At 42.1% G+C, this 24,331-nt stretch overlaps 1 protein-coding gene across 1 annotated transcript in view; it reads right to left on the bottom strand.

Annotated features, from left to right (window-relative positions):
• Positions 1-24,331, bottom strand: part of LOC132825288 (uncharacterized) — a 64,072-nt gene that overhangs the window by 1,416 nt on the left and 38,325 nt on the right. Inside the window, exons 19-28 of the mRNA XM_060840392.1 lie at positions 19,738-19,841; positions 17,880-17,998; positions 17,578-17,739; positions 15,965-16,173; positions 12,514-12,617; positions 7,437-7,564; positions 6,509-6,673; positions 4,840-5,048; positions 2,358-2,461; positions 159-277 (exon numbers count right to left, since the gene is read on the bottom strand). Of these exons, the coding sequence (XP_060696375.1) occupies positions 159-277; positions 2,358-2,461; positions 4,840-5,048; positions 6,509-6,673; positions 7,437-7,564; positions 12,514-12,617; positions 15,965-16,173; positions 17,578-17,739; positions 17,880-17,998; positions 19,738-19,841 (1,423 nt within the window). The remainder of the gene's footprint in view (positions 1-158; positions 278-2,357; positions 2,462-4,839; positions 5,049-6,508; positions 6,674-7,436; positions 7,565-12,513; positions 12,618-15,964; positions 16,174-17,577; positions 17,740-17,879; positions 17,999-19,737; positions 19,842-24,331) is intronic.

Raw genomic sequence — 24,331 nt, 5'->3', positions numbered from 1 at the left:
TGAAGATGATAACTAAGATGACTAAGATCCTTCATCTGTGCAATAATGTGCGTCTTCTCTCCACTACATACTCGGCAATTCTAAACTAGTGTTTTGAGGCCTCAACTTGGACAGGAAAATAACTTTGATAACTTTCATCTTTAACTTGGGCAACTCACCCCAATGAAGTTCTTGTTCAGAGCTCGGAGTATGTTGTAGGGGACAAATGAATGGAACCTGCCGAAGTTAATTTGGAGCCAAGCCTTACTTCCATTAGTACCAGCCGTACATGCAGTTTCTAGTAAAGAAAACAGACAGGTTATATCCATGCTCCTGAAATAAAACAAGCAGCTAGTTATACTCTGGTTGCTTCTATATGTACCACTCTCTCTTGAGTGTATACAATGAGTCTCCAGTCCTGGCTTCCTTCCTCCATAAACTTAACTGAACAGAGAATCAGAAACTTGAGGTCAACAATCTTATTCGGGGACAGCCTGGTCAAATAATGAGCCATATATATGTATAAAATCACTTGCATTTTGTTCCATCAGCTTGCATCAATATAATTATGGGGTACGTCCATTTGAATAAAACATTTATTTAGCCATAATCATGATCAAATAACCATTCAATAACTAAACTCAAGTAAAGTCCCACACCTCAGTTTCCCAAAGTGATTGATGATTTAACAGTCAGTTCTGCTTGGAAATTTCAAATCACCTGCTTGATGTGATAAAGATTTTGCTATTTCTTTGTCCAGAAACATTGGAGAAAGTTTTAACAAGAAAATATAGGTTTTATTCAGGTTGGAGGTTAAAGATTCCTGACTGAAACCAGCCTTCAACCTATTCACTTCTGTCATTGACTAAAGGGGAAGGAGGATGAGCAACCAACTGCGCCAAGGAGTTGATTGGACTTAAATTATATTACAGAAGCACTCAGCCTTTTAATTTTAACTTGGCAAGCCTGAACCTTGCTAGCTATATTTCCAGGTAAGGATTGTCAAATTCATTGGTGAATGTCTCCACATCTATCTCATGAGCAGTACACACTCAGAGTCATAGAAGCATACAGCACAGAAACAGTCCCTTCGGTCCAACTCGTCCATGCCAATCAAGTTTCCCAAACTGAACTAGTCCCATTTGCTTGCATTTGGCCCATGTTCCTCTCAACCTTTCTTATCCATGTATCTGTCCAAATGTACCACTTCATCCGGCAGTTCATTCCACATATAGAATGAGACTTTACTCTCTGAATCACATGAAAACATGAGAACTTGTTCCGTCTGACTGGCAGCAGGAAGTGGAGTTGGAAGCCAAGATCAACCATGATTGTATTCTTTTTATTCACTCACAGGGTGGAAGCATCTCTGGCTTTCGCAGCATTTATTGCCCATCCCTTGTTGAGTCAACAACATTGCTGTGGCTCTCAAGTCATGCGGAGGCCAGAATGGGTAAGAACACCAGATTTCCTTCCATAAAGAACATAAGTGGATTTTTCCAACAATCGACAATGATTTTATGATCTTCACTGAATGACAGAGGAGCTCAGTGATCTACTCATGCTCCTATCTCTTGAGCTCTCAAGTGTCTTGATCTAGGACCATAGCAATGTCACTTCTAATTGTATTTTCGTTGAACTTGATATACTCATTTGAGTGTGTGGTACTTCAAAACACAGCTGTGAAACTTAGAGGGTTTTTTGGGCCTAGTATTGGGATAAAGCATTGGCCTCTTAGGATTGAGGTGAGGAAAAATTTCTTGAAGAAGGTATGGATTTTTTGACATTCTTCACCTGCAGATGTTCAGCTATTCAGAATAGTCAAGGCTAACACTGACATGCTTTGTATCTTTAAGGCAATCAATTGATATGAAGATTCACTGAGAGAATGGAATTTAGTTTGAAGATTAGCCATATTCTTAATGAATGGGAAAATCATTTAACCCTTCAATGTTCCTTTTTCTGTGTTTTTTTCTAATGTTGGTCTCTTTTGAGTTATGTCTTCTTTCTATCACAGAAGTTCAGGTGAAGATCAACATGATTGCCCTTGTCCTGCTGGAGAAGGTTCATATGAAGGAGTGGGGAGTTAATATTTGAAGAAAAACACTCCATTGAAGGAGAAACAGAGTTACCCAACTCCAATTCCAATTTGGAATTCCATATTGTTTCTGCTCCTTTTCACCAGAGCTAAGGACCTAGAGTAACCTGCACCACTCTATCTCATAAGCTTTTAAAGCAACAGTATCTGTACTCAATGTAACAGGAAACTTGCTGGCAAGGAGCAATGCTCAGAAAGCTTGTACTTTCAAATTGGACTATAACCTGGTGTTGTGTGATTTCTAACTTTAGCATTAGACAGAAGATTGGATATACATTACCTGTTGAAACACGTTGGGCAGACAAATAACCAACAATAAAAACAGAAATGTTTCTTTGTTGTTCCATTGAGAAATCTGAATATATTTTGTTCAGTTCTTTCACTCTGTAAGCAACCAAAATGTGAAATGTTGTGTGATACTGTGTTTAACATTGATTAAACTAAAGATAAACGCTCAACATTAAAAACTAAAAACCGAAAGAACTGCGGATGCTGGAAATCAGAAACAAAAATAGAAATTGCTGGAAAAGCTCAGCAGCATCAGTGGAGAGAAATCAGAGTTAACGTTTCAGGTCAAGTGATCCTTCCTCAGAACTCAAAAACAAAATATTGTTTATCCGAACTGCTTTCATTTTGTGGAAGGTGGAGGAAGAGATAAATTTTTGTCCTTGGTTAAGACACGTAAATATTAGAAGGGCAGGCTTCTTGGTATTTGATTTTTATATCAGTTGCTTTTAAGTGCTCAAGAGAAAGTATAAACTTTTCATTCGCACTCATTCTTTTAATGCAGGAAAAGATTGACACTAGTGTGATCTATGCTTACGATGAAGAATGAAGAAACAATGTGGATGACTGCTTCCAGTTGAACAACTTTGTAGATGCGATGCGCTGGAGGGCATCATCAGCCCCGTGGGAGGGGAAATTGGAGTCTTTAAAGGAGGAGGCCATCTGGTGTGTTCAGTCCCCTATCTGCTTTTCTCTCCGCGAATCACTTGTCAGGTCCATGCCCCCCACCCCCCTGCCCCCACCAACTCACCCTCCCTTCCTGCACTTTCCCTTGCCACCGCAGTAATTGCAAAACCTGCCCCCACATCTTCTTCCTCACCTCCATTCAAGGCCCCAAAAGAGCCTTCCACATCCATCAGAGTTTTACCTGCATTTCCAGACCTGTCATTTACTGTATTTGTTGTTCCCAATGCGGTCACCTCTACACTGGGGAGACAGGACGCCTATTTGCAGAGCACTTCAGAGAACATCTCTGGGACAGGCACATCAACCAATGCAATCGTCCCGTCACCGAACACTGCAACTCCCCCTCCCACTCCACCAAGGATATGCAGGTCCTGGGCCTCCTCCATGGCCACTCCCTAACCACTGGACACCTAGAGGAAGAATGCCTCATCTTCCATCTTGGGACCCTCCAACATCAAGACATCGATGTGGATTTCACCAGTTTCCTCATCTCCCCTGCCCCCACCTTATCTCAGTTCCAACCTTCTAACTTAGCACCGCCCTCACGCCCTGTCCTACCTGTCCAACCTGTCCATTTTCCTTCCCACCTTTCTGCTCCACCTTCTTGTCTGACCTGTCACCATTATCCCCATCTCCATTTACCTATTGCACTCTCAGCTACTCTCCCCCCCAGCCCCACCCCACACCCCCCCCCCCCCCAACTCCCATTTATCTCACTATCCCCTCAGCTTATAGCCTCATTCCTGATGAAGGGCTTTTGCCAGAAACATCGATTCTCCTTCTCCTCGGATGTTGTCTGACTTGCTGTGTTTTGCCAGCACTACACTCTCGACTCTAATCTCTAGCATCTGCAATCCACACTTTCTCCCAGCTCAGAGCCAATCCCTAGACTGAGAAGAATCCTTGACCCTCCTGTTCATATTTTTTTTACAGACTCAGTCCCCTAAACTGAGGAGATTCTAAATCTCTTTGGTTTTATATATATATATATATTTTTTTTAGGAGATTCTAAATCCCCTGTTTATTTTTTTTATATATTTTCCCCCACACTACTGCCTAACAGTAGTAGTGCTAATATTTTCCCCAGCATCCATGATGTGTGTGTGTGTGTAGGTCCCAACTGTTTATTTTTTTCCTTCCCTTTTTTTTGGAGCCAGATCTCAGAAGGTCTGACATGCCTTTTTTCAATTTTTTAAAATTTACCCCCACACTACCGCCTAACTGCGGTAGTGCTTATTTTTTTCCCCAGCACCCATGCTGTGTATGTGCAGGTTCTTCCTGTTTATATCTGTCAGTCAGGGCTCCCTGACTGGCCCAGGTTAACAGTCTCAATTAGGGAACTCATACTCAATGATATCCACATGGCCAAACTCATTCCAGTCACTACAATCACAAAGTAGTTGAATCCCAATTTGCAGAGACAAGGGTTGTGGTGAGGTCTTTCAAAAATGACAATGAACTGAGTCATTTCCATTGTGCCACATTAATGCTATGACTCTGTGTTAATATTTAATTCCACATGAGCTCAGGATCATGCCATAAAGTGTTTTTGCTATGTGAAAGGTGCAAATTCTTTCTTTCTTTACTTCAATGATCTTTAAAATCTTGACCACACAATCACACGAATCAAAACAATATCAGCTACACTGAGTACAAAATCAGAGGTATCACTTACTAACATGGTACAGCTGGGAATTGACACAAAGTCAAAATTTGAACGATATGAATCGCTTGCCATTAAAAATGGACTTTGACATGAAATCACTACAAAACAATAGGTATATACTCACATAGATTGGTAAGCTTTGCAGGTTATGTTGAAGGGAATGATGTCAAGTTCGTTTTTTGTAATACTGGGCAGCAGAAGAAATAATTTGGTCTGGAACCAGTCAATATAGTCGATGGTATTAAATGTTGGAAACTGTGGTTGCAGCAGCTTCATGATTCTGCTCAGCATTATGTGTCGCACTCTTGCATTTTCAATAACAGTAATATTTGCCTGAAATGAAGAGAATAATACATGGACTTACACTTCTGTATCCTTTGAGAATTGCAGTGACGTTTCCACATGAAAAATAAGATGTGTTGTCTCAAAATGTGTGGACTTTCCAATATACTCCCGCCTTAATCGTTAGAATGGCAGGAAAGTAGTCAAAGATCTCTATTAATGTGCCCCTATTTAACACAGCATCTATGGCATCCCTTGGTGACAGAGCCTCAGCTGAGGTCTTCAATGGGATTTTAAGCCTAGGCACACTGGCTCAACCCAATAATCATTAGAGAGTCCAGGCAAACTTCAAGTCTCAACTCCACAAAAGAATTACTTTAATTTAAAACATTTTTACCAGCCAAGAAGTTGAAGTAACTATCTGGAAAGCAGCCACATTCCCATTTCCCATCTTCCTCACCCACTTATACATTAATGTCTAACCTGGATGCAATAGGGGTGCCTGAGTGACATAGTATTTATTAGTGCCAACAAATGAAGGATCTACCCCGTTCTTGGGCATTTTGTCAAATCTAATGCTAAAGGTCCAGAGTGGGAACATCTTGGCACTAATTCACAGGTACTAAACGTGGGCACACAAAATACTGAATAGTGTGGACCATGGAAGTGAGATCTGGCAGCTCACTATGCCCAAATTAGAGAGTGGCACCATGGTAAGTTTCCTAACCTTGGCACCTCAACAGAAAGGAGAGGAACACGGCAGAGTGTGATTTTTCGAGTGACCAGCATTGCTGGCACTTTTGGTGCAAACTGCAAGAGCTGGTTAAAAATGTTAATATTTTACTGGTGCCTATTTAACATGTGCTCTCAGTTAATCCACAAAGAGGATGAAATTGCTCTTGGGCAATGATAACAAATAAGAATAATAATCTATCTCTTTACATTTCCAATTTGATTTTGTTTCCATTGCTCCCAATAGGAATTACAGTCCATGACCATTCATTTTGTACTTCTGTCAATTTTGGTCTCAAGGTCCATTCTGTATATGATGAAGTTGAATATAAAAAAATTATGTTGTGGAGGTGCCGGTGTTGGACTAGGGTGAGCAAAGTTCAAAATCACACAACACCAGGTTACAGGCCAACAGGTTTATTTAGAAGCACTAGCTTTCGGAGCGCTGCTCCTTCATCAGGTGGTTGTCATAACCACTTAATGAAGGATCAGTGCTCTGAAAGCTAGTGCTTCTAAATAAACCTGTTCGACTATAACCTGGTATTGTGAAATTTTTAACATAAAAAAGTTATGTTGACAAGTATTACATGATAGAATCATACAAGATAATTTCCACCTTCACAGCCAGTTGCAAACCCAGTCCAATTCTCAACTTGTAGAAGCTCACTGAGAGTAAATCAAGCAAGATCTGCCACTATAGGCCAAACGTCCCATTTAATCACTGCCCAGAGGGTGAAGATGGGAATAATGCACATGGACACTCAAATAATCTATCTCACCTCTTCAGCTTCTCGATTAAATTGAATCATGTATTTGTTCAAGTCACTGAAGCGTCTGCTTGCGAGAGTATTGAGTATCTGGTTGATTTTCTCCGTGTCATTCAATGCAGAGGTGACAGTCAGTTCAGCAAGTTGCTGTGGGCTGAGCAAGTCCAAAATTTCAAACTGAACAAAAAAAAAGTGCACAAGTTAAGTATTGTTATATCAAAGAGCCGCAAAAGTACAATAAACAGAAAGAGTTTATAGTTGGAGACCAGTGGTAGGAGTTTTACCTTGATTTGAGCATGGGAATAGATGCTCCTGGTTAGCACAACGTCATTCCCCCATGACATTTTTGGGAGACTCAGATCATATATCAGCCAGAGAAGCTTGTTAATGTTTAAAAGATCAACTAAAGCCAGTGAGCCAAATACAAACAACATTCAGACACTCCATGATGTGGGGAAACACAGTCCCTTCCTGGTGGTGCACTGTGGGAGGAATGGGGGCAATGCCCCAGGATGATTCCAAGATTCGCCCTTTCTCACCTACCTAACCAGAAGCCAGGTTGGCGGATTTTCTACAACCTTGGTCCATAAACTAGTCATTTTTCCATTCAAATCTTTTGAGTCGGTGTTCCAAATTGAAGGCATTTTCCCCTATCACCCTAACCTTTGAGAGAAGCTGCTGCTTCCTCAGCACTGGAAGACCTCCCATTGACCCTCCATTTAACAGTCCACCCACCCTTCTTAGTTGTAGGGTAAGATGGCCTTCTGACCACTAGTGGGCCAATCCAGGCAGAAACAAGTCAGATCACCGGTCCCACACAGTGCAGAATCAGGACTGCTTTTGAGCCCAGTGTTGTTATGCTCCCGACTGAAAGACTGCCCCAGAAATCAGTCTCTGAAGAGGTGAGTGTAAAAGAGATGCCACAGTTTCAATCACTTACACCAGAGAAGTCCTTGTTTAGTATTATGAAGTCCCTGTATTTAAAATGTGCCATGAATTGGAAGAAGTTCTTTATTATCCATTCACGGGTTCCAGTGGTGTTATCAACACAGGCAATACCCAGGGAACCTGCAGGAGAAACACTGATGTTGTTAGCTACTTGGTTTCATTGCACAAGTTATTTATAAATCAAAAGACAATAATTCATAGTTCTCTTGCCTTTTGCTGCACTTTATTTTACATGAATACTTTAAGTTCTGCGTCACTCTATATTACACTCTTGTGTAAAATAGACGTGACTTTTCTTCTGCCTTGCACATTGTTCATAATTCTTCAATGATAGCAGAAAGTTTCCAACTGAGAGAAAATGAGATTAGCTACTCGGTGTTACTGGGACCAGAGCTGTGTTTCGAGCTGCAGTCATTCAGCTTGTAAGGAATAAAGATGATTTTCATGCTCCCCAACCCCACCACACACACACATACGCACACACACATACGCTTACATGCACATGCACACACACAGACACACATGCGCACATGTAGACAGACACACACACACAAAATGGAGTAAAACTTTCAATGCAGTTAGTGGGGCAACAGTGTCACAATTCATGATCTGCACATAACAAAGTGGCTCTTCATGCTGTTTCTCTCTGCTACATGGGCCTGCAGCCTCTGTGCTCTACAGATATGTTTCTGAGCCTGCTTTTCTTACAGATTACTGTGAAAGGAAAGCTGTATAATGGATCCAGTCGCTTCTGCAAAATCAACTTAGAAGACTCCAAAACCACAATGGCACAACATGAAAGGAAAAGCACTCTCAAGCTCAACAAACTTGATGTGGAAGCTCTCATGAGCAAAGTGAAGTCCAGCGGCGATATTGTGTTGCCCTGGTTCAGTAGGAAGAGGGAGACGGAGCACATTGCCAGAGCCATTCTTGATGGGGGTCTAAATGATCTTACAGAAATGAGAGGTGAAGGAAAGGATCTTTACATCATCCACTACATCATCAGCCTGTCACTTTGCTCAACATACTTTACCATCACTCCCACCTCCCATTCATATCCTGCACTTGTTAAAAAATGTGGCACTGGACAAGCACAGCAGATCAGGCAGCATCTGAGGTGAAGGAGACTCAATGTTTCAGGCATAATCTCTTCACCAGGGAGAAACTCATGCTCTCTCACCCTCCATTCCTGATAAAGGGCTCATGTCTGAAACATCGACACTCCTGCTCCTCGGAAGCTGCCTGACCTGCTGTGCTTTTCCAGCGCCACACTTTTCAACTGTGACTCTCCAGCATCTGCAGTGCTCACTTTCTCCTATATACTGACCAACGCACCTTGCAATGCTCTCAGCATCGCCTCTGCCTGTCACTGCCTCCAGAGCTCTCCAGCTGTTTAACTTTGGCTGGCACATAAACCAAATACACTACCACACAGCATTGACACATCTTCCCTTTCTCTTCTTGGAGAATAATGGAGCATACAATGACCAGACAACCCCAAGAATGGAAGTGGGGAGCACCAAACCCTCATTCCTCTCAGGATCCTGCACCCACAGGTGACACTGCCCTGGCATGAGTTGCCAGAAAGAATGACATTAACTGACTGCTTTATGCCCTTTTCTGAACTCCCTTCTCCCCCCATTCTCAGAGATGTGATAGTGAAAGCTTCAGGCATTATAACAATAACATTTCCTGCTTTCCTCTCCCACTCTCTTTTCCCGGAACCTAAGGCTCCAGCTCTCCATGAATATTTTCATATTCTCAGGGCCTGTTCCCAACTCTGTGGGACGATCACATAGTCTAATACTTGAAGGTACTCCACTGACTTTACAGGCTAGAGTAGAACTGTGGCCTGCAACTGATGCGTAACCAAGCACAAGTGGGTTGCAGCCAGGCCAGCAGATGGAGAGCTTGTGTGGGGCACAACAACCCATGGTGGATTTGCTAATCACTGTCTCAGCTGCTACTTAGCACAGACAGAGTCCTCCTGATCTTTTCTGTATTTGCTCACAGCATGTATACATAATTTCTTGCCTATCCTCAATTGTCCTGAAGGAGGCAGTAGTGAGCTGCTTTGTTTAACCGTCTAAGATCTTGCCATGTAGGGAGATACAGACTGCTGCAGTGATTGAAACAATGACTCAATGACTCTGAGATCTTTTAGATTAGATTAGATTAGATTGCCTACAGCGTGGAAGCTGGCCCTTCAACCCAACAAGTCCACACCAACCCTCCCAACAGTAACCCACCCAGACCCATTTCCTTCTGACTAATACTATGGGCAATTTAGCATGGCCAATTCACCTAACCTGCATATCTTTGGATTGTGGGAGGAAACTGGAGCCTCCGGAGGAAATCCACACAGACACGGGAAAATGTGCAAACTCCACACAGTCACCCAAGGTTGGAATCAAACCTGGGACCCCGGTGCTGTGAGGCAGCAGTGCTAACCACTGAGTCACCGTGCTGCTCCTAATGGGGGCTTTACTGTGCTGTTAACCTGGGCCGATCAGGGAACCCTGGCTGTCAGATATAAATAGGAGATTCAGAATCTCCTTAGTGCAGGGACCAGCTCTGAGCAGGCTGGTCACAGCCTACGCACAGTGCACAGGTAAATGAAGGGTGACTTGGTGACGGGATACTGACTCAACACAATGAAGGGATGGCCATAAATCTTCAACTCAGGATGGTGTGTGGTTTGGGGGGAGCTTGTGATGACAAATCACACTTGTGTGAGTTGTAATGCAGCACACGTCAGGAGATCCATGCTTCCCAGGCAGGGTCGGATTGCTGCCATTGTGGTGACAATTTCAGAACACAGTAGTGGCATACATGCTCTTACCACCATCTGTTAATGTCTATTTCAACACACTGTAAAGTTGGATGAGGACTTCAGGAGTTGCAGTGACTCTTTGCTGGATGAATCTGCTCATGTCTCTTGAATTACAGCGTCCATCATTTTAGCAATGCCCCTCTGCCACTGATGTTTCTGCCATGTCAGCTGTGCCCCTCTGCCACCACCTATGCCAAGGTGAATACTGGGCCTTCATGGCCTAGAGCCAACAGTGGCATCTTTTGAAGTCTCTCATAGAACAGGCATTAAGTATGAATGAGCTTTGGTGTTTGTAAAATTGGATGCTTTCTTCCATATAAAGGTAGTGTGAAACCTTTTGATGGTGGATTTAATTGCTCAAAGTTGCCATTCTCCAATTCCACTGCCGCCTCTCAGACTCCTCACAGAGCTTCCCTTTTGAGTTTCCTCTATCCCATTTGCAAACCGAGAGACCCTATAACAACTGCTCCCAGACCTGGATCAGTCTTGACCTTCCTTGGCTACATTAAAAGCAAATAAGTTCTTCTAAGAAAATATTTTGAAAATCACCTCCCCTGCAAATAGTGGGACGTTCCTTTAGTGAACGCAGGCTCAGGTTATATTTTGCAACTGCACACCTGATCTTTGCTGACTGATGCACAGGATTATCCTCATGTTGCCCATGTTTCTAACCCCGCCACAGCACCAAAACGCTTTGCTGTGTAACATCAGGACTGCATCCATTCAAGGTTTTTCAATGCACTCAGTGGATGTCACAGTGGCTCAGTGGTTAGCACTTCTGCCTCACAGAACCAGGGATTCAATTCCACCCTTGGGTGACTGTTAAGGGTGTGGCAGGTGTGGAGTTTGCAGGTTCTCTCTGTGTCAGATGGGTTTCCTCCAGGTGCTCCAGTTTCCTCCCACAGCCCAAAGATGTGCAGGTTAGTTGGATTGGCATGTAAATTGCCCATAGTGTCCAGGGATGTGTAAGTTATATGGATTAGCTACGGGAGTTACAGGGTTGCAGGAGTAGGGTGGGATGCTCTTTGGAGGGTCAGTGTGGACTTGTTGGACGAATGGCCTGTTTCCACACCATAGGGATTCTATGGTACTTATACTAGACAAGTAATCCGGAGGTGAAAAATGTGACACTGGAAAAACATAGCAGGTCAGGCAGCATCCAAGGAGCAGAAGAGTTGAAGTTTCAGACATAAGCCCTTCTTCCAGTAAAGTCCTGAGGACGTGGGTCTGAATCCCACCGCCACAGCAGGTGGACAAATTTGAATGTGTTCAATTAAAAATAAAGTCTGGAATATAAAGCTAGCGTCAGTGACGGTGTCATAAAACTATTATTGTTTGACTTAAAAACCCATCTGATTCACTGATGTCCTTTCAGGAAACAAATCTGCCATCTTTATTTGGGTCTGGTCTACATCTGACTGCAGGTCCACAGCAATGACTGACTCTGACACAGTCCAGCAAGTCTTTCATTTCAACGGCAGCGGGGGATGGCAACAATTGTTGGCCCATGGAAGAACAAAGAAAACAAAATGTCCCATGCCTTCAGAGGTCACAAATCACCTTCATTTCTTACAGCGATTATTAAAATGCACTGGTTCCACATTCCTATCTCATGACAGCTTATTCTGCTGGAAATGAGGGTGGATTGAAAGCTTCTAATCCCCAGTTAATACAGAAACAGGAATGTCTCATCTCCATACTTTGCCCGAATTTGGCTTCTGCTGGAAAGCTTTGCGCAACCCAATTATTAGGCTTTTTGGATTATCCAACTGATTGGGTGAATTACTAAAACCTAGGACTACATTAAGAAACCCTGGACATGCAGGATGACATATGTGGAGGCATAGACCTCTTGTACTGAGTCTCTGCTCCCAAATGCTCCCTAGAGCACTCAGGAACTGAGTATTTTCTGGTGTAACAATGAGGACAATGAGATACCTTGCAATGTAGAAGAAATCATCAATGCATCCTTCTCACAGAGACATTTACCTTTAAATATTTTACAATATCTTATTTTTATGCAGTACTACAGCACCAAACACATCCATGATGAAATATCTCACAACATACTCTTGTGAAAATAGTGATGAAATATGGATTCTTGATTTTAAAGATTCTATCATCTGATTTTAATATCTGAGACACTCATGTCTACAACATTACATCAATTGGAATGATGCCAAAAATTCTAGCAATTTATTCAATGTAGCATTTATTGGTAAAATGAATACATTACCTGATAGACTGAGCTGGAAATTCAGAAACCTTTTACCAAAAGCATAGATTCCATGATTCTGTGACAGTGTAAGGTTTAGGTATAAATTATCCAGTCCTTTCAATCTAGAGAGACAAAAGCAAAAGACTTATGGTTCGAAGCTGAGAACAATATCTGTGTGTTTATCAGTCATCTAATGTTTAGCAGCTTTTACAATAGAGTCTCTCTCTGGTTTGGAGCTGAGGCACACATCTCACTGCTGTCCTCTTTGTCACTCCGTCTGCAGAGCTGCTAGCTATAGAAGGACTAAAAGCATTTCATTTAACCCAGCAAAATGAATTATTCATATTCACAGAATCACTACAGTGCACAACCAGGCCATTCAGTCCATTATTTCTAGCCTCGCTCACTGCAAAGGCAGCTCAGTTCACACCAACTCTCCTGCCTTTTCCTCTTTGTCTTCCAACTTGTTTCATTTCAGGTTCTTATCCAATTATCCAATTTCAAAGCCACAATTGAGTTGATCTTCCCTCATACTCTCAAACAGTGCATCATTCAGTTTTAGTCTAATTAAGACTCTCCAGAAGTGAGTAACCAGGGATACTAGAAATACTACTGTAACAAAACCACAGACAATGATACCACATTGTTTTACACAAGCTATTTGCCTAATATAACCTTAAAGCATCGCCGGGAGTACAATTACACATTTATCCTTATTATCATAATAGTAGGGTGCTTAAAACAGTCTGGTATACGTCATCAACAATTAAGTCGTGGAGAGGTTAAGAATATCGGTTTGTCCCTTTCTGTAGCTGCCTTTACCACAACATGCGCACCATCACACAGTGGCTAGTTTGGCCCTGTATATTTCTGGAGATTTCTCCTTCATGACCCTGTCTGAAATGGGCAGGCATACCATTAAAAATTAGAGAAAATATAGGTGTGAGGCCAATTGTGGGGTATGCAGAATGGAATTTCTTTCACTTGTTTTAGCAGGGACACTGTTGACCCCCTTCTTACCCATATAACGGGTAAGTGAAGGATGGTTCCTAAGTGGATTTCCCTCCTGTCCACTCCTGGAGCCATTGTATTGTCAGTCTGCTGCAGGTGTCAAAAGGTAGGTTAAAGGAAAAGAATTAGCAGCTTCTTTTCTCTCCTATCAAGCACATAGAGTCATAGATTCATGCAGCATGGAAACAGACCTTTTGATGCAACCAGTCCATGCTGAGCAGAATCCCTAACTAAACTAGTCTCACCTGCCTGCGCCTGGCCCCTATCCCTCCAAACCTTTCCTATTTGTGCATGAATCCAAATGTCTTTCAAATATTGTAATTGTACCACATCCACCATTTCCTCAGGGATTTCATTAATTAACCCTGCATAAAAGATTTGCCTCGTGTCTTTTTTAAAATCTCTCTCCTCTCATCTTAAAAATGTGCCCCCTAGTCTTAAACTTCACCATACTATCAACTCTATCTATACCTTTCATTATTTCATAAACTTCTATCAGGTCACCTCTCAATCTCCTACACTCCACTGAAAAAATGTCCCAGCATCTCCAGCCTTTATAACTCAAGCCTTCCAACATCCTAGCAAATCTCTTCTGACCCCTCTCCAGCTTGAAAATATTGTTCCTGTGCTTGAGCGACCAGAACTGGACACAATATTCCAGAAGAGGCCTCACCAATGTCCTGTACAACCTCTGAATAACTCCGATATTCAAAGGACTGAGCAATGAAGGCAAGCGAGCCAAATGCCTTTTTAGCCAGTCTGTCCATATGTTACTCAAACTTTAAAGAATTATGTACCGGCACTCCTATGTCACTCTGTTCTACAACACTACCCAAGGCATTACCGCTAATTGACTAAACTGTACCTTTGCTACTTGCACCAAAATGCAACATCTCACATTTCTGGAGGCAGCCAGGCAGGAGGTAAAAAAAGAAACTGGCACCCATGCAATAGCTCCTGTTCCCGTCACCTCCTGCACTGCAATTCTATTGGGCACAAGAGCGGTCAGAACAGCAGCACATCAACTGGCCAATCAATAGCCACTGAAAGGCCTCCTCTTTCCTTTTACTTTGAGTTAGCCAGGGCTTTCATTGCTCTGACCACATTCCAGCAATGTCTTATTTGTGATCCGCCTATTTCCATCAGAAGACCTTCCAGGTCGTTCGCCATCCCCTCCTTTCTGTTTCTCCTTGTCCATCCCGGTCAACCACCCTGACTCCCTCACCCTCATGAGGTCTGACATGCCCCAATTCAGTTTGTTTCCAGCTCCTCAATGACCCACCCGTCAGAAACTACATATAATCAGTCACTGCTCCTCGTTAATGAGCTAATTGCTGTCAGAGATGGGGCATCCTTCTCAGATAGACACCAGTATCTCACCAGGTGGACTGAATGGCAGCTGTCTTGCATGGTGATAGTGATGGGAGGGGGGATCCATAAGATCCAGCCAAAATGTTCCAGCAACCTTTTGGTATTTAATACAGTGCAGTCGAAAGGGATATTTTACCCCTTTCAAGTGCCATCAGCATTCCTATTGTATCAATGCTGGAATTTACTGACAACATATGGTGGGTGGAGCCAGATTCAGAGGAAATCCTGTCTTTCAGAATTGCCCCCTAAACATTGAGAATCCCTTAATGAACATTTTATCAGATAAAGACAAATGTTTTTTTGTTTAATTCCAAATGATACAACCTCACATTTACATTATGACTGCCAATATATCTGAGTGGATCAACAGATCCCAAGGTAGCCTAGTATCTTTAGCACAAAGCACACAATACATTTGCCACATGGCCAGTTGTACAAAGGGCCGTATCATGTGCTGTGATATCCAACATGGCAAGCAGGCAACAAAGAGCTATTTGATGGCATAGCCTGCCTCCTCTGGAGATTTCCAGAACATTCCAGCATAACTCTCTGTCCCAATATGGTGAAGGGTGTACAGCCAAACCAGATGTTATCGGAAACAGATATTCCAAAATGCCATGTTTATCACTTCCAGGCTGTTCTAGTGCCAAAGCCCGATTTTGCCGTTAAGGTTCTTTCTGGACACATAAACTAGATCAGGCCAGCTTTAGTGACCCTGCTGCTCAAAATACATGAGTCAAAGCTCAAAACAGAATTCTAATTATTTTATTCAACGCAAAGACAATGCGATCAATCTTGACTTGCATGACTGATATTAAATCAACATTGTGTTTCACTTCTCTGCTGAGCTTAGAGATGAGACCTCCCCAATGAATGGGTATGCAAGTCACACTTTGAGCAAATTAAAGGACCTGATAGCTACCAAACGGCACCAGTGCCTGCTGGCCAAGTCAGGGAGCTAGTTTGCTTTGGTTTTTATGGGGAGACCCTGCTCCCTGTGAAATTAAACTCAAAGTACGATTTACAGTTGCTCAAACTAAGAAGGATGCCCACCAACAAAGCCGGTATAATTTGAATATATACTCACATGGCTCGAAATGATTCACATGATATATTAGTAGGTATAGAGTCCAGCTCCTCGGCTGTGATACTGGGCAGCAGCAATTGTAATCTCTTCTGGAACCACACAGCATAATCTGTGGTATTAAATCTCACAAACTGGGGTCTCAATAGTCGCATAATCCCATTCAGCAATGCGTCTCTTACTCCTGTTTGTTGAATAGATGTAATGTTCATCTGAAACAAAACGATAAGTTGATTCATTGATTGCACAGTAACCATTTACATGAAAGTGAAATATACTGGAAATGGATGTTTACCTTCACTATTCAACCTATGAATCAAATCACACGTCTTTTATAATAAATTATTTTCATTCCATTCCATAAAGACTGAACATTCTGCACTGCCAATTAATCTATTGGTGATAGACATGAAAATTTACGTCCATAAGACAAAAATAACTCTTCCACTTAGATATTTCTTAAATTGTACCAAAATCTATATCCACACAACTAAACATAGCTACAGGTTTTAATAATCACTTTTTCATTATTCCTGTTAATATTAACAAGTAGGCTAAGGAACAAGAACTTCTTTGCTATGATTAGAATCTCGACAGTGTGACAGCAGGCCATTCAGCCCATCGAATCCCCAGCAACCCTCCAAACAGCATCCCACCGAAATCCAGTCCCCTAATCTATTTCTGTAACCCAACACCTACCATGGTGAATCTGTCCAGCCTGCACAAACTTGGACTCTGTAGACAATTTAGCATAGTCAATTCACCTAACCTGCAATTCTTTGGATTATGGGAGGAAACCTGAGCACCACGCCAGACACATGGATCCAAGCCAGACACATGGAGAATGTGCGAACTTCACAGACAGATGCCTAAGGCTGGAATCAAACCCGGGTCCCTGGTGCTGTGAGGCAGCAGTCCTAACCACTGAGCCACTATGCCACCCAATATCTGGGTTTTTTTGAGAGGTTAAGCAAGGGCATCAATATTTTTATTATTTTCCGGAGGTCTTGTTATTGAAACATATTTCAGTTACCAACACAAACTAGAATAGGTCATAAGTTTGGGTAATAATGTAAAGCAGGTAATAGCAATTTGGCAGTCCATTTTACATACAGCTCATGTTTTTATTTTGTTGGCTTCAATAGGAAATGAAGAGAAATGTGGAAAAGGCTGTCACCTCACTATCACCCACTTTATGCTATTGAACAGAGTCTAATCCTGTCTGACTTATCGTCACTGCTCATACTAACACTGGTTAAAATGTAAAATGTTCCAGCACCTCATTCCACAAACTGTGATGGAACTCAATTCAGGGAAATGCACAGAGCACCAACTTCTGGATGGCACTGGTACCTTTGCTTAGGCTTCAATAAAATGCCATCAATGATAGCATTACAAAACTCTAATAAGTTCCATGACTTTCCTTGCCTATTATTTTGGTAAGCTTCTGAAAATAAATTTATTTGTGTGCAGATTAGAAAACTTCTGATCTTTTTCTTTCCCTGAGTCAAATATTTATTGGTGCATAACAACTTAAATTTGAAAGTACAATAGAATCGTTTTGAAAGGTAACAAGAAAAACAAATGCACAAAGGACTAAAAGAGAAGTATCTTACCTGCCGTGTGTCCTCAATAAATTGGGTAATGTAGGCAATCAAATCTGTGAAGTTTTTGTTTCTGAGGCTTTCAATGATCATATTGATGTCAGATGCATTATTCAGTGACTTCACGGTCAATCCAGAGAGCTGTGGTGCACTCAGTAAGTCTAGTAGTTCAAACTACAGAAAGCAAAAACTGTTATTAAGTTTTAAAGTTCACAAAAACAATAAGAGCGGTGATTTCCAGACTTATGTTTGCGTATGTTTCCAATGGTGCATCTGGAATCTGTACTATACATGGTGGAGGGTAAATTACTTACCACAGAAACGTTCTTGCTCAGATGTAGCAACTCCGTGAAGGGAATCCGTGACTTGAACTGATAGAAGTTCTTAAGTAGCCAATCGCGGATTCCAGTTGTGTTAGAAGCACATGGCAAACCTATGGCATCAATAGAGCAATGTTCATTATTGCTACCTGTTCCAATCCACGTGAGGTAACTTCCTTATGCAATTATCAAACAGTAATGGAACTTGTGATCTGTGATTCCAATAGTCAGTGCTGCACGTCACATCACAGTGCTCCAACCCGGCACCGCCCTCCTGACCTGACCATCTTCCTTCCCACCTCTCCATTCCACCCTCCTCTCCAAACTAATACCTTCCCCACCCCCTTCCACCCTCATCTACTTATCACATTCCTAGCCCCGTTCTCTCCAGTCCCACCCTCTCCCATTTGTCTCTCAGCCCCCCTGGCCCACAAGCTTCACTCCTGATGAAGGGCTTATTCCCAAAATGTCAATTCTCTGGCTCTTCGGGTGCTACCTGACCTGCTGTGCTTTTCCAGCACCACACGCTCGACTCTGATCTCCAGCATCTGCAGTCCTTACTTTCTCCTGCACATCATATATCACAGCATTACGTATTAATGTATTCCAACATGGGAGCCAGTGAGCACCATACGCACTCACGATTCTACAGTGTTCAATGCCATCTCATACTGAAGAAGTCCAGGCCACTTGCAGAAATAATCAGGATTGGGCTAATAGGTTTCAACTAACATTCATAGTATATAGATACCTGGCAATGACTACCTTCAATAAGAATGAATCAAACCATCTCCCTTTGATGTTGAACAGCAGTACTGTTGATGTTGAAGAATTTCAGTGACAGCTGGGGTCACCATCAAGCAGAAACATGGGACCAAGTAAGTGATAAGGCTGCAAAAGCAGCTCAAATGATGGGAGGACGTTACATTCTCTCCTGACTGAGGATTTGCACAGATTTCTTACAACAGAGAAAGAGCCCACTCAGCAGATCATGTCAGCAACAACTTTAAGGAGACCAATTCTTACTTCTCCAATCTATCTTCATTATTGAAATTCTTCATCCCTGGATCCATTCTCTGTATAGCTTTTCTGTACTCCTGCACAGTCTCTCTAAAATGTGGTGTCCAGGACTTAAGACAATATTTCAGCTGAGGCAGACCTAGTGTCCCATACAAGTTCAACAGAACTTCATTTTTTCTTGAATTCAAACCATCCCTTAATATAATCTGGGTGTTGTAAGCTTTATTAACTGTTTTCTCAACTTGTCCTGCTATATTAAATGATATAAGCATGTGCAGCAGTTCTGCTAGTGCTGACTCCATGAGCATCCATCTATCCCCGCTGAATAGCTGTATGCCATATACTGTATGGATAAATATTTAGTGTTTGTCCATTCCTGCATATGCTGACTCTGAGCCATTCATTCCCGCTTTTCCTTCTGTGCTATCCCTTCCTGTTGTGTAGATGCTGAGTTTGTGCCACAGCACCTGCTCGGCTGAACTCTAATCCATTCAAAGCTCTTGAAAAGAACAAAAGAAAGTTGGCCATGCAGCTAAGTCAAAGCCGACCTGCATCCTGATATCAACTCATCTGTAACTCCCTGGAGGGATTTATGAATAGTGGCGAGTGAAAATGCTGCTCAATTTTATATCTGCCAGCCTATGGGAATCAAGTAAACTGGGACACTGAGATCAGGAAATTGAGCATAGTTTGGGAATTAATCCTGTAATCCTCTTTTACTTAAAATATCTGGTTGCACCTTTTACAGCGTCACACGAAATGGAATGTTGTGAAGGAGTCATTCAATATATTCTATGAAGCGCAAGAATGAAAAGCAAAATGAATATGTTACCTGATAAAGTGGGGTGCGAATTCAAAACTTTTTTACAAAACATGTAGATGTCCTGCCACTGTGAGGGTGTAAAACTTTGGTACAAATTATCCAGTCCTTTCAATCTGTAGAGATAAAATAAAATGATCGTTTAGATCTGAGAACCGTATCTATGTAATTGTCAATTATCTACATTTTGAATCATGTGTTTTCCTATACATGTGACATAGAATCATAGAGTCATAGAGATCTACAGCATGGAAACAGACCCTTCAGTCCAACCCGTTCATGCCGAACAGTTATCCCAACCCAATCTCGTCCCACCTGTCAGCACCCAACGCATATACTTCCAAACCCTCCCTATTCATATACCCATCCAAATGCCTCTTAAATGTTGCAATTATACCAGCCTCCACCATTTCCTCTGGCAGCTCATTCCATACATGTACCACCCTCTGCATGAAAAAGTTGCCCCTTAGGTTTCTTTTATATCTTGCCCCTCTCACCCTAAACCTATGCCCTCTAGTTCTGGACTCCCCGACCTCAGGGAAAAGACTTTGCTTATTTACCCTATTCATGCCTCTCATGATTTTGTAAACCTCTATAAGGTCACCCCTCAGCCTCTGAAGCTCCAGGGAAAACAGCCCAAGCCTGTTCAGCCTCTCCCTATAGCTCAAATCCTCCAAACCTAGCAACATCCTTGTAAATCTTTTCTGAACCCTTTCAATCTTCACAACATCTTTCTGATAGGAAGGAGACCAGTACTGTATGCAATATTCCAACAATGGTCTAACCAATGTCCTGTACAGCCGCAATATGACCTCCTAACTCCTGTACTCAATAATCTGATCAATAAAGGAAAGCATATTAAACGTCTTCTTCACTATCCTATCTATCTGCGACTCCACTTTCAAGGAGCTATGAACCTGCACGCCAAGATCTCTTTGTTCAGCAACACTCCCTAGGACCTTACCATTAACTGTATAAGTCCTGCTAAGATTTGCTTTCCCAAAATGTATCACCTTACATTTATCTAAATTAAACTCTATCTGACATTTCTCAGCCCATTTATCCATCTGGTCCAGGTCCTGTTGTGATCAGAGGTAACATTCCTTGCTGTCCTCTACACCTCCAATTTTGGTGTCATCTGCAAACTTATGAACTGTACCTCTTATGCTCACATCCAAATCATTTATATAAATGACAAAAAGTAGAGGGCCCAGCACCAATCCTTGCGGCACACCAGTGGTCACAGGCCTCCAGTCTGAAAAACAACCCTCCACCACCACCCCTGTCTCCTACCTTTGAGCCAGTTGTGTATCCAAGTGGGTACTTCTCCCTGTATTACATGAGATCTAACCTTGCTAATCAGTCTCCCAAGAGGAGCCTTGTCGAACATCTTACTGAAGTCCATATAGATCACATCTACCACTGCCCTCATCAATGCTCCTTGTTACTTCTTCAAAAAACTCAATCAAGTTTATGAGAGATGATTTCCCACACACAAAGCCATGTTGACTACCTCTAACTAGTCTTTGCCTTTCCAAGTACATGTACATCCTGTCCCTCAGGATTTCCTCCAACAACTTGCCCACCACCGACATCAGGCTCACTGGTCTATAGTTCCCTGGCTTGTCCTTACCATCCTGCTTAAACAGTGGCACCACGTTAGCCAACCTCCAATCTTCTGGTACCTCACCTGTGACTATTGATGATACAAATATCTCAGCAAGAGGCCCAGCAATCACTTCCCAACTTCCCACAGTGTTCTAGAGTACAACTGATCAGGTCCTGGGGATTTATCCACCTTTATGCGTTTCAAGACATCCAGCACTTCCTCCTCTGTAATATGGACATTTTTCAAGATGTCACCATGTATTTCCCCATATGCTATATCTTCTATGTCCTTTTCCACGGTAAATACTGATGCAAAATACTCGTATAGTATCTTCTCCATTTTCTGCGGCTCCACACAAAGGCTGTCTTGCTGATCTTTGAGAGGCACTATTCTCTCCTTAGTTACCCTTTTGTCCTTAATGTATTAATAAATACCCTTTGGATTCTCCGTAATTCTATTTGCCAAAGCTATCTCATGTCCCTTTTTGCCCTCCTGATTTCTCTCTTAAGTATACTCCTATTGCCTTTATATTATAAGGATTTACTTGATCTATCCTATCCATACGTTACATATGTTTCCTTCTTTTTCTGAACAAAATCCTCAATTTCCTTAGTCATCCAGCATTCCCTATACCTACCAGCCTTCCCTTTCACCCTGACAGGAATATACTTTCTCTGGATTCTCATTATCTCATTTCTGAAGGCTTCCCATTTTCCTGCCGTCCCTTTACCTGTGAACATCTGCCCCCAATCAGCTTTTGAAAGTTCTTGCCTAAATCCATCAAAATTGGCCTTTCTTCAACTTAGAACTTCAACTTTTAGATCTGGTCTATCCTTTTCCATCACCATCTTAAAACGAATAGAATTATGGTCGCTGGCCCCAAAGTGCTCCCCCACTGACACCTCAGTCACCTGCCCTGCCGTATTTCCCAAGAGTAGGTCAAGTTTTGCACCTTCTCTAGTAGGTACATCCACATACTGATTCAGAAGGTTTTCTTGTACACACTTAAGAAATTCCTCTCCATCTAAACCCTTAACACTATGGCATTGCCAGTCGATGTTTGGAAAGTTAAAATCCCTTACCATAACTACCTTATTATTCTTATAGATAGCTGAGCTCTCCTTACAAGTTTTTTCTCAATTTCCCTCTGACTATTAGGGGGTCTATAATACAATCCCAAAAAGGTGATCATCCCTTACTTATTTCTCAATTCCACCCAAATAACTTCCCTGGATGTATTTCCAGAATATCCTCCCTCAGCACAGCTGTATTGCTATTCCTTATCAAAAATGCAACTCCCCCTCCTCTCTTGCCTTCCTTTCTATCATTCTTGTAGCATTTGTATCCTGGCACATTACGCTGCTCATCCCTGAGCCTTGTTTCTATAATTGTTATATCATCTGTAGTAGAATTTCTCCGGGTCACACCCTCATAGATTTTTTCCTCAATTTTAAGTCTAGCAAAAGTCAGTGGAGGCAATGTACTTAATGGAAGAGATGGGGATCTTATCTGCCAACAAAGACATTGAGAGACCTGTGTCACCTCTCTAAAATGTGGAGGTGCCTGTTCTGACATATTCACCTTGATAACATGTTATGGTCTCTCTACCTAATTAGTTTGTACAGTTTTGGATTACTTGTAAATTTGGCTAGACCCTCGACATGCGACTCTTATACTTGACATTGTATTCCAGCTTTTTGGTTTGTTTCCAGCATCACCTTATTTTTAATTTTTTATTATCATCTCTCTGTCTCAATTAATCAGACCATAGGCGATCCCTTTGCTTGTTATTCAGCTGTTGACACTATACCCAAACCATCTGACACTTTTGATCACACGCACAGACTTATTAGTCAGCCTGACTATTCACACCATTTGTACAATATTTTGATCTCTGTCTATAAATTATGTGTCTGTCTGCTTCTCTTCATTTCACCTGACGAAGGAGCAGTGCTCCAAAAGCTTGTGATTTCAAATAAATCTGTTGGACTATAACCTGGTGTTGTGTGGCTTCTGACCTCTTTTGAGATTAAGTGTTGCAGTTCCTTTGTACTGATTCTCTTCTTAACAGGTTTGGAGTTATACATTTATTCCTTTCTTTTTACCTGTGTTGCAGAGTGGTTTTTAAAATTGTGACATCAACAGCAGCATACTGGATATACTCTAATCCACAGCAGCCTAATAATAACACAGAGACTGCCGCTGGAAGCTCTCCCTTAACTCTTTTTTTTTCCTGGATATTCTTGGAAGGGGGAACCACAAAAATCTCTGTCAGGAGCTTGGTGGTCTGGGGAAAATGACAGTTCCCTCATTATCTCAAGTTGCTCTCCCTCTGTTCAAAATTTGTCTAACTCCTTCCATTGACTCCACAAAGCAGCTTTGCCAGTTATCCACCGAATTTACAGCAGCAATCAACTGTCTCTGTCGGTGTCCTCTTTCAAAACATACTTTATTGGAATAAAAGGCCAAAACAAAAGTCGGAAACAATGTAAAGAGCAAAGGGTAAAAGTTCCACAGTAAGCAACTCTCCCTTGACTCTCCAAAAGTTTACCTGCCATCAGTAAGGCACAACTCAGGAATACTTCCCACTTGTCTGGATTAGTGCAACTCCAACAACACTCAAGAAGCTTGACATCATTCAGGACAAAACAACTCAGTTCATTGACAAATGACAAGCGAACATTGGTACGGGAAATGTCAGCACATACAAATAGTCCCGTCGATTTCGCTGCTCGTTGGGTGCTGCCTGAACTGCTGTGCTCTTCCAGCACCGCTGATCCAGAATCTGGTTTCCAGCATTGTTTTTACCAAATAATTTTTGGGCAGGCGTGCCAGAGAAACTACTGTCGCTGTCAATTCGGCCTCTGCCAGCATATGCCAGAACTGGCTGGCATTGCTTGCACCAGTGCCATCTTTAAAAGATCACCATGCATTCAGACAAGCGCTGTCAATTCAGAGCTACCCTGCATAATCCTGACATTTGCATTGACATGGCAG

The sequence above is a fragment of the Hemiscyllium ocellatum genome, chromosome 20 (assembly GCF_020745735.1).
Source record: "Hemiscyllium ocellatum isolate sHemOce1 chromosome 20, sHemOce1.pat.X.cur, whole genome shotgun sequence".
NCBI lineage: Eukaryota > Metazoa > Chordata > Chondrichthyes > Orectolobiformes > Hemiscylliidae > Hemiscyllium > Hemiscyllium ocellatum.
This window is presented reverse-complemented; position numbering and strand designations above follow the sequence as displayed.